We start from the raw sequence: 14,507 nt of genomic DNA on the forward strand, positions 1-14,507 counted from the left end.
TATAGGGTTCAGTACCAACCACCATTTCAGGCATCCACTGAGGGTCTTGGAAAGTATCCCCTGAAGATAAGGGGAAACTACTGTATATGTTGCAATGAAGGGAAGCCCAGGCCACCTCCAAAAAGAGCACCTTCATAGAGCCCTGACCCAGCCAGGGGGTTGTAGACGGTCTTATAGGAGGTACTATGTGAGCAGAGTCTTGACAGATGAGTGGAAATTTTCCAGATGAAAAATATGGATCAGCGGGAGGGAGGAAAGAAGGACAGGGCATTCCTGATGCAGAAGAGAAGGGGGTTCACACACAAATAGAGAAACACACAAAAAATGTCCTTTCAAGCAAATACAAACATTCGTGATAGTATTCAAGCAGTGAGCAATAAGTCTGAGAGTCACTAGGGGCTGAGATAATGGAATAATGGATGCCATACCCTTGAGTTTGGGGGAAAGGCGGGGTTGAAGGGTTTTACACATAAGAGGGACTTCAACAGATTCTACTTTAAAAAGCGATTTTTCTGGTGGATGCATAGATGAAGTGGGAGTAGGACTTGTGGACCAAGTAGACATGTGTATGCCAGCAATGAAGACATATAGAATGTGCTGAACTCTGTGATGAGGATACAAGAGGGACAGAGGGAGGCAGGAAGTCAAAGTTGAAGTTCTGGAGTTGTTTTGAACCTGTTTTATAGGATGGGGCAAAAGTAGGTTTACAATTGTTCATATGGAAAATAATACAATAATCAACAAATAATAATAACACAAGAATAAACTGCATTTTGTGTACTTACAAATGTATTACAGTTGTAAACAATACATTAGCCCCACCGTGTATTTGAGGAAACTGGGATTTCTCTGTGGAGATGTCCAATCAACTGTTAAATGTATAGATCTAGAACTTGGGAGAGAGAGCTGAGCAGGAAATGGAGATTTGAACATCTGAAGCCTGTGAACAGATATCGCATTCATGGGTATAGATGATCTCACCTAAAGATCATAGAAAACATCTATATATATGAAAGCCTAAACAACCGTTATGACCAGTCACTATGACACGCACTGACCACCAGGGGCAGACGCTCAACACAGGAGCTGCCCCCTGGTGGTCAGTGTGATCCCACAGTCAATCTCCCACAGCCAGCCAACCTCCCGCGGTCCCTCCCCCTGGCCGGCCGGCCCCAAACAACACTGATTGGCCCTGATTGCCAGCCAAGCTGAGGAACCCCACCCATGAACAAAATCGTGCACTAGGCCTCTAGTTATAATATAACACAATATACATATAAAGGTGACTTAAATTTCTCTGCTTTTGAGAAAATGTCCTCTGGAAGAAGTCATAAAAATGTTTCATTTCAAGAACTTTGGAGGACACGGAAAGCAAACCTGTCTTTTCTTAATGGGAAAAAATGGACCTAAGATGGTTTAAGTGGTTTATTTACAGTAACACACTTGTTAATGAGAGACAAGGACACTTTAGGTCAGGTGGAAGAATGAAGCCACAGGGAGAAAATAGTCTGGCATTCTCTTGGCTTTCTCCTTTCTCTCCATCCCCATTATTAATTCCTTTCTTTGGCGAGAAACTACACAGTCTGTACAAAAGCTGTGAAAGGTGCTTTAGTTTCTTCTCACCTCCTTTTAACAGGGAGGCTCTTTAAGCAGAATTTCTTTCTAGAAACATGCCAGGTGTGCCTCAAAACCATGGTCTGAGCTAGAGGCCAACAGGACCCAGCACTCCATGTGCTCATTCCCACAGGGTTCCATGGCCTCACGCACAGAATTCAGAATGCATATAGCTCTTGAAACAAATTCAGGTAAAACAACTTGATTGTTTAACTGTAAATTCAATTGAATTTCCTTAATAGGTCTCATTTTTATTTAGCTACACATGTTTTAATTTTCATGTGACCTTAAAGAATTGGTCTTGGGGTTTGAAAATATCAGTTGAGTGAAGTTCACTTGTAATAACACTTCTCAACCTTAATCAGTTTCTCTTCTTCTCTCTGCACCTCATATTCTCCCCCTATCCCTCTCATCCCCTTCCTGTCTCCTTGATAGACATTCAAACACAACTGGAAAAATGGGACGATGTTAAGTTTCATGGAGATCGCAGTAGCAAGGGTCATCCAATGGCAGAGAGAAAATCATGCTCTTCTAGAACTGGATCAAAAGAACTCTTATGGTAAGGTATTTCAATATCAGGAAATAGCCATTTAAGTGCCGACTGTATGGGTTTTTCCTCTCATGTACCAAAATAGCCAATGAGTTAAGTCAATCCAAATACTTGGTGTCATGTATAACCCCTTATATATCAACTAGAGGCCCGGTGCACAAAATTCGTGCATGGGTAGGGTCCCTAGGCCTGACCAGTGATCAGGGCCAATCTGTGGGGTGACTGGCAGGATGATCAGGGGCTCCCCCGCTGGCACCCACCTTGGCTGCCCTGGGGCCTACAGGCTGGGGGCAGCTCCTGCATTGAGTATCTGCTCCCTCATGGTCAGTGCATTTCATAGCGACCAGTCCTTCCACCGGTTGTTCTGCTGTTTAGTCAATTTGCATATTAGGCTTTTATTATATAGGATGTTAATTACTGTGCCCTCTAAAACTAAATTATTCCATCTAAATTGTCCAAAAATAAATCAGCCAATAGGATTCTGGTAGGTTCATAATATCAATGTGTGTTGATAATTTTCTGAACATGTAATTGAGATGATCAAAATAGGTGCATACATGTGTTTACATTCATGTGTATCCTATCTAATAATAGAGAAACATGGTAATTAATCGTAACTTCGCTACCCTTCCCATTGGCCAATCAGCAAGATCTGCAAATTAACTGCCAACCAAGATGGCAGCCGGCAGCCAGGCAGCTGAAGTGAACAGGAGGCTTGCTTGCTCCAGTGATGGAGGAAGCCAAGGTTCCCCGCCTGCCACTGCTGGCCTCTGAGCTTCAGTCTAAGAAACAATGTTGCAATTATAGAAGCTAAACAAGCCCCAGAAACCTGCTTTCAGCCAGCCGGCCTCGGAGCTGGAGCTGAAACAGTGTTTCAATTATAGAATCCAAACAAACCCAGAGACGTGCTTCCAGAGCTGGAGCTGAGCCTCAGAGCTAAAGCCGGCTCTCAGCTCCAGTGACAGCCATAGAGGGTAAATAAATCCCAGAATAAAAAAAAGAGAGAAAAAGGAGAGGTTGGGAGCTTCAGTCACCTGCCAGCCTGAAAACGACCCTCAGCCCCTCACCCAGACTGGCCAGGCACCCCAGTGGGGACCCCCACCCTGAAGGGGGTGTGGCCAGCTTGAAAACAGCCATCATCCCCTCATCCAGGCTGGCCAGGCACCCAAGCGGGACCCCTACCCTGATCCGGGACACCCTTCAGGGCAAACCAGCCAGTCCCCACCCATGCACCAGGCCTCTATCTATATAGTAACAGGGTAATATGCAAACTGACCCTAACAGCAGAAAGACTGGGAATGACTGGTCACTATGACACACACTGACCACCAGGGGACAGATGCTCAATGCAGGAGCTGCCCTCTTGTGGTCAGGGAGCTCTCACATGGGAGGAGCTCTGCTCAGCCACAAGCCAGGCTGATGGATGCCAGTATAGCAGTGGTGGTGGGAGCCTCTCCTGCCTCCTCAGCAGCGCTAAGGATGTCCGACTGCAGTTTAGGCCTGCTCCCCGCTGGCAAGTGGACATCCCCCGAGGAATGCCGGGCTGCCAGAGGGATGTCTGATTGCTAGCTTAGGCCCAATCCCCCAAGGAGCGGGTCTAAGCCAGCAGGTTGTCATCCCCTGAGGGGTCCCAGACTGCAAGAGGGCACAGGCCGGGCTGAGGGACACATTCCCACCCCCCCCCCCAGTGCACAAATTTTTGTGCACCGAGCCTCTAGTTTAATATATTACATGAATGATAGTTAAATTAAATGTTTCTGGTTACACAGGCAACCTTTTCTGACTTTCTTAATCATCACTGTCAGATAATGTACTATTTAAGGGTAATCCATGGAGGCCATGAGAAAATTGGCTACCTGAATTTTACCATATTTTTATTGATTTTTTTTTATAGAGAGGAAGGGAGAGGGATAGAGAGTTAGAAATATCGATGAGAGAGAAACATTGATCAGTTGCCTCCTGCACACCTCCTACTGGGGGTGTGACTGCAACCAAGGTACATGCCCTTGACTGGAATCGAACCCGGGACCCTTCAGTCCACAGGCCGACGCTCTATCCACTGAGCCAAACCAGCCAGGGCTACCCTATTTTTAAAGCTTCCTAAAGGGCAACATGTCTCAATCTCCTATTGCCCCTCACACATCTCTGCTTATTATGACATTTCATGTTCTATATAAAGATTAAGTCATACCTGAGATGCTTTGTGAGAATCTCTACCCCCAAAACAATACTTTTTAATAAAAAAGAACTTTCTGTAACAAAAACAAGATTACATGTATTTACTTTTTGCCCATAATTGAACTGAATTCTAATTCAGAGATAATAACACCTAGCACGTCACAGCCACTTAAATGCCAAAGAACTTATATGCATATATGGACACACAATAGTGCGGTAGGCCTGGGGTGGGGGCTGGGGGTGCAGGAGGTCAATAGGGGGAAAGGGGGGACATCTGTAATACTTTCAACAATAAAGATAATTTTTTTAATTCCAACGATGGTCATTAAAATAAAAACATATAGAAGTTACATTTTTAATCAAAATTCTGGTGAGAGTTTCTTTACTGCGGCTCTCGATGATCCAAGTTCTCCAGGTTTCTCGGCTGGCTCTCTAGCTAACTGCCTCTCAGTGTGCATCGGTTTCCTTCATTCCCCCCTCAGGTCCTCCGAGCACAGATCCCAGCCTGAACTGAGTGCTGGGAAAAGCGCCCTGAACGCCGAGTCCGCTTCAGAGCTGGAATTAGTGCCTCCAACACAGGTAACCGAGCAACTCTTCAAGGAACCCGTCTTCTCTCATAGATCATTTCTATCTTAAACAGTTTATTTAAATGTTCACAAAAAGTTCTAAGTATGTTTTCTATACCTTTTTGCATGTGCTTTCTTACCCAGTTATCTGTCTCGGTGCTTAAAATATATAGATAGATAGATAGATAGATAGATAGATAGATAGATAGATAGATAGATAGATAGATAGATAGATATTATATATATATAGATAGATAGATAGATATTATATATATATTTGACTGACAAATGTGTTAATGATGTCAGTCATTAACTGTGTACTTAGCACTTTTTTCTTTTTCTGCCATTTACTGTCCCATGACTTTGCAATACAAACTCTGCACTACTCCATTATTAGCACCATTGATGTAGCAGAGTACAAAGAAGAGGGAATTACATCTCATGTGTTCGTTTTCCTCTCTGCCTGTGGAACAAGGTACTTACACATCAGGATCCTGATTGCCACGTTCAAATACATTTCAGGGAAGGAATAAATAATTAGAGGAGTAGCAGCAATAGTCATAGTAAAAACCACCATCTGTGGACTTTACTATGTGCTTTTCACGTGTTACATGTAGTACGGAGATAATCCTGTGAATTATTATTGGCCTCACTTTAAAGATCCATCAAAGGGTATCAGTGAAATAAAAATTCTTTTCCAACTAATCACTGGTGGGAGTGGGTGGGAATAGGACCTGCCTGTCTACCGCTTGACTCTCAACTACAGTGTAACTGGCTTGTCTCTAACTAGTTACCACCTACAATCTTTTCAAATTCATTCTAGCACTTTTCAAGGGTGCAGCTGTGGTCTAAAAACCACAAAGATCTCTTAAGAAATGTGTCTATATTCATGCACTCTGCAATTTAGTTGGAAATAAAATGGGTGGAGTGAAATAAGCCAGAAATTTTTTCTTGAGTTTATTAGATAAGATGTTGAAACTAAAGGGATAAATATAATGTCTGAGGTGAAGTAAAGGGATAATTATGATAATAGAAAATAATATTGAATGTATGCTAAGTACATATATTAGCTCATTTGATCCAGAAAAAAAAATGGCTCTATGAGTTAATGTATTAGCCTTATTTTATAGGTGGGGAAACTAAGGCACAGTAAGATTAAGAAAAGTGTCTATGCACTCACAGTTAGTAAGTTAGGGAGAGAAGGAGGACAGGGAGAGAGACAAAATAGAAGGCCCCTGGCACCCTTCCCAGGCCACTAATAGCACCCCCTACAGACACGTCATCCTCCATAAGAAGCGATGGACATTACTGCCCCCAGAACTCTCCTGGGAAACAAGTCAACTAACCTCCAGAGCAAACACCCCTGGGAAGCTTAATGAATCCTAAGTGTAGCATGAAAATGTATTTTCTTCCTCTGTGTTCATTCTAAATGTATCTTTTGAAAAAGCAAATTGATAGCATTTATTAGAGAAACATTTCTTGATAAATGCATTAGAAATTTAGACCTGACTAAAGTAATTGGTACTGTTTCAAGAACTGGAATCCTTGGAACAATGAATAGGCACTAGGACGTTTGTTTCAGCAGCAGGGGGAGGCTTGGCACAGGTGGGCTGCTCCGCAGGGTGGGAGGGGCGGGAGGTCACTGGGGTCCCGGTTGCCCATGGAGCCACTATGCATGCATCTTATTATTCCAATGGCTGCTCTCCTGCTGATTGTTGGATTTCACCCCAATACATTGTCCTACCACTGACCTGCCCATGTGCCTTCAAGCAAACACGATGTTCTACCCTAGCTGGTTTGGCTCAGTGGATAGAGTACCAGCCTGCGGAATGAAGGGTCCTGGGTTCGATTCCGGTCCAGAGCATGTGCCCAGGTTGCAAGATCAATCCCCAGTGGGGGTGTGTAGGAGGCAGCCAATCAATAATCCTTTTTCATCATTGATGTTTCTATCTCTCTCTCCTCTCCCTTCCTCCCTATATATATTTTAAAACCCACAGTGTTCTTTGGAAAACATGTATGAGATTCCCAATATTGTCTTCCAAAACAATGTAAAATGCACTGTGACAGTTCTCTGTCTAGATAAATCATAGCAAATCCTTTTAGAGGGTACCAGTTATTTGTAAAGAATGTATCCCTTCATTTGTGTTTTTTTTAGAAAACCAACACTGTGTTTATTTATCAAGCCCTAAACTAAAGAAATTCATAATCTGAGAGGAGAGGAACCAAGATCGCAGCATAGGTACACACTTGTACTTGCTGCCTTGCACAGCCTCTCAAAACTACAGCTAAAAGACAAAACAGATATCATCCAGAACCACAGGAAGGCTGGCTGAGTGGAAATTCTACAACTAGAAGGAAAGAGAAAAGCGCATTGAAACTGGAAGGAGGTGCAGAGGTGCAGAAGTAAAGTGCAAAGGTACAGAGGCACGCGTGGAAATGTGCTGGCAACTGGGTACACTGTTGTCTTTTTCAATCAGGAGGGATACAAGCTCCCAATTGCTCTGAACTCCAATTCCAGGTGACACTCTGGGAACCCAGACTCATACAGGGAGAAACTAGACTGTCTGACATTGGGCCAGAACATGAGGGCGGCTTTCTTGCAGAGATGCTTGCAGCAGTCATTGTTCCTGCACGGGGTTGCCGGACAACAGAGACCCTGGGACCTCTCTGAGGCAGAGCAAACAGGCAGCCATTGTGGATTGCTCCACCCTGATGATTCCCTGAGGCCCTGCCCCACCCAATTTAAAACCCCATCCAAGCTGTGAGCAGAGGCTTTTGCATATGAATGGCCTGTTCTTTTGCAATCTAAAACCTAACAAACTGCAGGGGGGTCAAAGATCACCAAAGCTTCCAAAAGAAGGCCTAGACAGCAGCCTGCATTGCTTCATAGCTGGGCCTCATCTGGGCACTTCCAAACCCCAAACAAAGAGGAGGAATCTTCAGATCACTCTGTAGCTTCTGCTGGGTGGCCTCAGGCAGTGGCTGACTTTGCACCTCCTTGGAGATCCAAGAGCCAGAGTACCCAGTGGTCAGAGTGAGACCATACCAGATTACAACTCTTCACATCCATAAGCGACACAATCAAGGGGCAGACTCTGTGAGCACCAAAGCCCCACTGAAGCAAGTCCTACTCCATTATGGTGTCTCCAGCACAGAAGTTCTCCCATTGTAGACACAGCTGATCCTCACAGCCAATTGGCCTGGTGGTCAATTCCTCCCAGTGTTACCAACAGCAATCAAGACTTAACTACAAGACTGTGCACAAAGCCCACAAAGGGGTGCACCAAGAGTGTCAACCTCAGGTAATTAGGGAGGCTGAGCTAGTGGGCCCTATAGGACACCTATCACACAAAGCCACTCTATCAACACAGGGAAGCAGCCAAAATGTGGAGACAAAGAAACAGGTCACAAACGAAAGAAATGGAGGAAAGCAAACTACTGGATATAGAGTTCAAAACCACAGTTATAAGGTTACTCAAGAATCTTCTAGAAACCTCCGAGAAATTTAGTGAGACCCTCAAAGATATGAAAAAGGAACAATTAGAAACTAAGCATACACTTACTAAAATAAAGAATAACATACAGAGATCCAACAGCAGACTAAAGGACCCCAAGAATCAAGTCAAAGATTTGAAATATGAAGAAGCAAAAAACACCCAACCGGAAAAGCAAAAAGAAAAAAGAATTCAAAAATATGAAGATAGTATAAGAAGCCTCTGGGACAACTTCAAGCATACCAACATCTGAATTATGGGGGTCCAGAAGAAGAGAGAGGGCAAGATATTGAAAACCTATTTGAAGAAATAATGACAGAAAACTTCCCCCACCTGGTGAAAGAAATAGACTTCCAAGTCCAAGAAGCACAGAGAACCCCAAAGAAAAGGAATCCAAAGAGGACCACACCAAGACACATCATAATTAATATGCCAAGAGCAAAAGACAAAGAGAGAATCTTAAAAGCAGCAAGAGAAAAAAGTCAGTTACCTACAAGGGAGTACCCATACAATTGTCAGCTGATTTCTCAGCAGAAACTATGCAGGCCAGAAGGGAGTGGCAAGAAATATTCAAAGTGATGAATAGCAAGAACCTACAACCAAGTATACTCTACCCAGCAAAACTATCATTCAGAATTGAAGGACAGATAAAGAGCTTCACAGATAAGAACAAGCTAAAGGAGTTAATCACCACCAAACCAGTATTATATGAAATGCTGAAGGGTATTCTTTAAGAAGGGGAAGAAGAAGAAAAATGTAAAGATAAAAATTATGAACAACAAAGTGACAACAAATACATATCTATCAATAATGAATCTAAAAATCAAGTGAATAAAAAATCTGATGAACAGAATAAACTGGTGCATATAATAGAATCAGGGGCATAGAAAGGGAGTGGACTGACAATTCTTGGAGGGAAAGGGGTGTGGGGTGAGGGAAGAGACTGGACAAAAATCGTACACCTATGGACAAGGACAGTGGCGGGGGGTGGGGCAGGTAAGGACATGGGGTGGGGTGGGAACCGGGTGGAAGGGAGCTATGGGGGGTAAAAAGAGGAACAACTCTAATAATCTGAACAATAAAGATTTATTAATTTAAAAAAAAAGAAATTCATAATCTTTTAGTTGTAATTCCATCCTATGGTTAAACCAGGAAAATTTTCATGAGCTTGGGATTTAATCATCTGAAATACTGTCATTCAAATGGAGCAGAAAAAGGATAGACTGATTAATCTACTTTGAATAGAAGACAAAAGTATGTTTTTGCTGTCAGAAGCATACTGTTCTTAAATGTATGATCTCTTTACATAGATAAAATGATGAAGGTAGTATAAAAACTCAACTTAAAACTGACTTGCAAACTAATCAGGCAAATAGTTTCAGCTCAGTCAGGTAAATAGTTTCTGTCCACTATCACTCAGATGGTTCACAGGAAAATACAGGGAATCCTTTCTTCTCTCTCAGGCCAACATAAAGTATCGTAGGCTCAATAGGCAAGCAGCTATTTGCAACCACATTTAAAAAATCATATTTCAGAATTAAAAAATGGAAGTTCACAATGAGAAGAAGTCTTATGTTGGCTCATTTTCTTATCAAGATGGGAGAAGGAAAGACATGGTCCAGTCTCCTCCAAATAGTGTTTTGGATACAGTAATCGGAGTGGCAAGAGATGATAATAAATTACATAATCTCTATATATTTAAGAATAGTTTTTGACACTTAAACTGTGTAATTAGCATTCCCTGGAGTTACATGTTTAAAGAAATCATGTGATCTGAAAAATTAGAAAGCATTTGAAGAACTGAAGAAAAACACAGAAAGTAATGGTGTAAAATTAGCTCTTCCCATAAATGGGTTGAGGTAGTGACGAGGCAAAAGGAAAAGAATCCAACTTCCGCTGTTGAGTGGTGGCTCAAGCATTTCTTCTCCTGGACACTGGCAGGAGAGCTTGGGACAGGCTCCTGCCAACCTAAGTTGGACTTCAGGAGACTGTGTGGCCGCCAGGCTCTTTAGTACTTAGTCACAAGCGTGTAACAATCTGATTTTGCTGACTTTGGCACCGCAAATGATTCCTTCTACATAGTTATAATTCCATCCAGTTGGTAGTGTCCCAAAACAGAACAATACAATCTTTGAGATGTAAGGGCAGATATGTTGTCTGCATTTTTAAAGGAGTGATGCCAAAGGAAGTGCATGTAATAGCCGTCATATTCTATACTTCCTGTGTGGAATGGGAAACATTTTGAATCTGTTCTTTGAAATACTTAACAATAATATTGAAAACTAATATCCCCATTTTTCAGATGAGTGATGCATCTGAGAGAGCAGTCATTTTCCCCAGGTGACATAACCAAGGAGGAGAGGAGCCAGCACTGAGTTCATACCCATCCGCTTCTAAAGCCCTTGTTTTTAACCACACACAACCTCGAGTCAGCCACATCAGCTTATCCACACGAGACAACTCCCAAACCATCTATTTCCATTCTCATTGCAAGCTGGTTACTACATTTACAGGGCTAATATGAGTTAATGGATTTTTAAAGAATATTTGTCACTTTCTTCCAGAAACATTTTAAGATAAATTAGGATTGTCATCTGATCTGAAGCTAAACACAAGTTTGTGCTGCCCCCTGCCAAATTCATTCTCAAGCTCTTACTCTTGATGGCTTCCATTTTATTCCATACAGTAAACGGGACTATTTATAAAGTGACAGCAAGGCAGTGAAAAAATTAGAAAGAGGGTTCTGACTATAAGAAGTGTCAAGACCATTATGTCTAATAGAAAGAGCTAGGTAGTATACTATAAATGTAGTTTTGCTTGTTAGAAGACAGTACAGGAGCCACACCCACATTTCCTGTCCCTCCTGGACATACACAGTGAGCTACCAATGAGGAAGGAAGTGAGCAAAGATGGGAGAGAAAAAGAAAAGAAAGGCAAGGATGGGCAGGAAGGCCAGAAGGAAGGAAAGAAAGCTGAAAGATCATTTTCATCCCAGTAGGAAACCTGTACACAGTAGGTATTCAACAAATACTTGTTGAAGTAAAAAAAATAAATAAAAAAATAAGAGAATGCTAGCAAAAAGCAAGAATAATAAATGCTTGTCAAATTTAATAATTTATAAGTTGTGGCTAATGGTTAAAGGGTAGAGAAAATAAAAAGACAAAATTTAATTCTTGATCCTTTTGAAGCTAGTTTCAAAATTACTTTTCAGTTATTGGTGGTAATGGACTGTCCGTTTCTTTTTGAAGTCAGCGCTGATTTGCCTTGCTGTTCTACAACATAGAACTTCATAGTCAGAGGGAGAGGAGCCATACGCTCCCTCTTTGCACAAAGCTCTGGGAATTTGCTCTTTACACTTAAGGTAGAGCTTTTGTGTGCCTTTGATGATAAATGTCTGCTGGCTGATTCCAAAAAAAAAAATCTGAGCATCTCAATGAAGCAGGTGTTTAAATGATCTGATGTACTGTAAGAATCCAAGTAGTCTTCGTTAACCACTGAACAAAAGCGCACTAGGCACAGATATTTTTTAATATGTATTTCTAAAGTCACACCTGATAAGCACTAACAAGAAAGATGATAAGAAAAGCCACATTTTATTGAGCACTTATGTACTGATTCTTTTGTGTGTGTATTTACATGAATTATTGTACTAATTTTTTAAAATATTTTTTATTGATTTCAGAGAGGAAGGTAGGTAGAGGGGGAGAGAGACAGAAACATCAATGATGAGAATCATTGATCAGCTGCCTCTTGCACTCCCCCTACTGGGGACCAAGCCTGCAACCTGGCATGTGCCCTGGACCAGAATCAAACCCAGAACCCTTTAGTCTGCAGGCCAACGCTCTATCCACTGAGCAAACCAGCTAGGGCTGTACTAATTCTTATATGGATTCTATAGGTGAATATACACTTTGCAGATGAGAATACTGAGGATTCTAGAGATTAATTGGTCCAACATCACCAATTCGTAATAAATGGATTTGGCCCCAGTCAGTCTCACTCCAGAGATTATGCTTTTCACGATTGTCTTAGTGCAGTGATGGCGAACCTATGGCACGTGTCAGAGGTGACACGCGAACTCAGTTTTTTGGTTGATTTTTCTTTGCTAAATGGCATTTAAGTATATAAAATAAATATCAAAAATATAAGTCTTTGTTTTACTATGGTTGCAAATATCAAAAAATTTCTATATGTGACACGGCACCAGAGTTAAGTTAGGGTTTTTCAAAATGCTGACATGCCGAGCTCAAAAGGTTCGCCATCACTGTATAGTGTCACCCACGGCCTGCTAGTGGTTATATTCTTCTCTTCTACAGTTAAGCAGATCCCTTTTCTCCTTCCATTCCCTTTGAAAAGATGCTGAGCTCTTTTAAAGTGTATTTTGGTGGGAGACCTTTGGTGATAACGTACAGGTAATTTATGAGAAGCTATCAATGACTGGCTTCGCGATTAGCCAACAAAGTTATGCTAGGACAACCACAGCCACAAGTACATTTATTTTCAAATCATAATTTTGATCACAATTATAATTTTTAATAACGAAAATAAAACATAATATTCTCTTTGAAGAGATTAATTTCTTTCTTTTTTCCCTTCACCTGGTGCTTATCATTCAGAACAATCAACAGCTAAAGGAATTAAATGCCTTCTCCTTTAGAGAGTGTAATGCCCTAAAATCCAATTAGCTTAAAGCAATTAAAATGCTGTTTTTAGAGCCAACGCCCCTCCAGGAGGTTGCTGTAACTGTGGAGTATTGTTCAAAATCATGCAAAGAAGAAAAGAAATATCTGTGTCAAAAGTACATTTGTGAACAACAGAGCTCCACCTACATGCACATCATATCAGTGTTTAGACCAGAAAATGTCATGATGTGGTCCCTGCACCAACCTGCCCAGCATCACCTGGGACCTTGTTAGAAATGCAGATTCTAGGGCTTCCCCCACCTACTGAATCAGAAACCCTGGGGTGGGCTTCCCCCACCTACTGAATCAGAAACCCTGGGGTGGGCTTCCCCCACCTACTGAATCAGAAACCCTGGGGTGGGCTTCCCCCACCTACTGAATCAGAAACCCTGGGGTGGGCTTCCCCCACCTACTGAATCAGAAACCCTCAGAGCGGGGCCTAGCTACCTGCATTGAACCAGACTTTTAGGTGATCCTAATGCCCACTAAAGCTTGGGAACTACTGATACAGGGAAATACTCTGCTACCAAAACAGCTGCAACTGAAACTTATAGGTGTAATAGTCTTATTTATCATTCCTCTTAGTAAATACTAAGCGATTTACAAGCATTACTTACATATGTTTTCCCACATCACAGGTTTGCCTATAATCTTTAGTTGCATACTAATCTCAGCTTGAAAACTGCCTCTGTTTACATTCAGTATTTACCTATAGTTTATAATGTTTATCTCGTGCTTCTCTGGTCAAAATAGATGGTTTTACCATGTGAAGTAGATAACATTTGTTTAGTAATATTCCAAAGCCTTTCTAACACTGTGGAAAACAGCTCTTGTAAATAGCCATTGTACTGTCAAAACAACATTTCATTTGCTCAGTGAGAATCTATTTATATTTGCTGTTTTAAGTGATAATGAGAATGTGAACTGTAAGTCTAGGCTCCTGAGAGAGATGCTCCTCTTCTCCCTCATGTGTGGCTCCCTTTGCATCTGTGATTCATAATCCACTTGCGTCATGAAGCATCGATGAAGGGAAGCCGATGACAGTAATGGAGCCCTGTTAGCTCAGCTTCACAGGACAGACAGATTGTGTTTCACCAGAGAAAAGTGCCTCTAATGAGAGGAGGTGGCTTGGGACAAAAATATTGGTGCTTTCTTTTTCTTCTCCTAATGCCATTCGTGGCTCATCCACGACATCATTATAAAAATGCACAAAGTTCGTGTTTGACTATGGATCCACAGTTTAAAATTCACTCGTTTGTTTATTTCATTGATGAGGGAACCGGCAGGAAGACAAGAGAGTTGGTTCTAAAGCAAAGGATTGAGGGACAGAGAGTTACATAACCAGTTCGGAAAGGAGGGCCAAAAGGAGTTTGCCAAGTTGGATGGAAAGTGCTGAGTGAAGAACAGTTGTGCTATAGAACAG

At 41.8% G+C, this 14,507-nt stretch overlaps 1 protein-coding gene across 4 annotated transcripts in view; it reads left to right on the forward strand.

Moving 5' to 3' along the window:
* The window catches only part of PEX5L (peroxisomal biogenesis factor 5 like), a 232,876-nt gene that overhangs the window by 163,399 nt on the left and 54,970 nt on the right, over nt 1-14,507 (forward strand). For all 4 annotated transcript variants that reach the window (XM_036352041.1, XM_036352043.1, XM_036352042.1 and 1 more), the window contains 2 exons: nt 2,050-2,173; nt 4,825-4,921. In XM_036352041.1, coding sequence (XP_036207934.1) covers nt 2,050-2,173; nt 4,825-4,921 — 221 coding nt within the window. The remainder of the gene's footprint in view (nt 1-2,049; nt 2,174-4,824; nt 4,922-14,507) is intronic.

Source organism: Myotis myotis, unplaced genomic scaffold (assembly GCF_014108235.1).
Source record: "Myotis myotis isolate mMyoMyo1 unplaced genomic scaffold, mMyoMyo1.p scaffold_m19_p_2, whole genome shotgun sequence".
In the NCBI taxonomy this organism is placed as follows: domain Eukaryota; kingdom Metazoa; phylum Chordata; class Mammalia; order Chiroptera; family Vespertilionidae; genus Myotis; species Myotis myotis.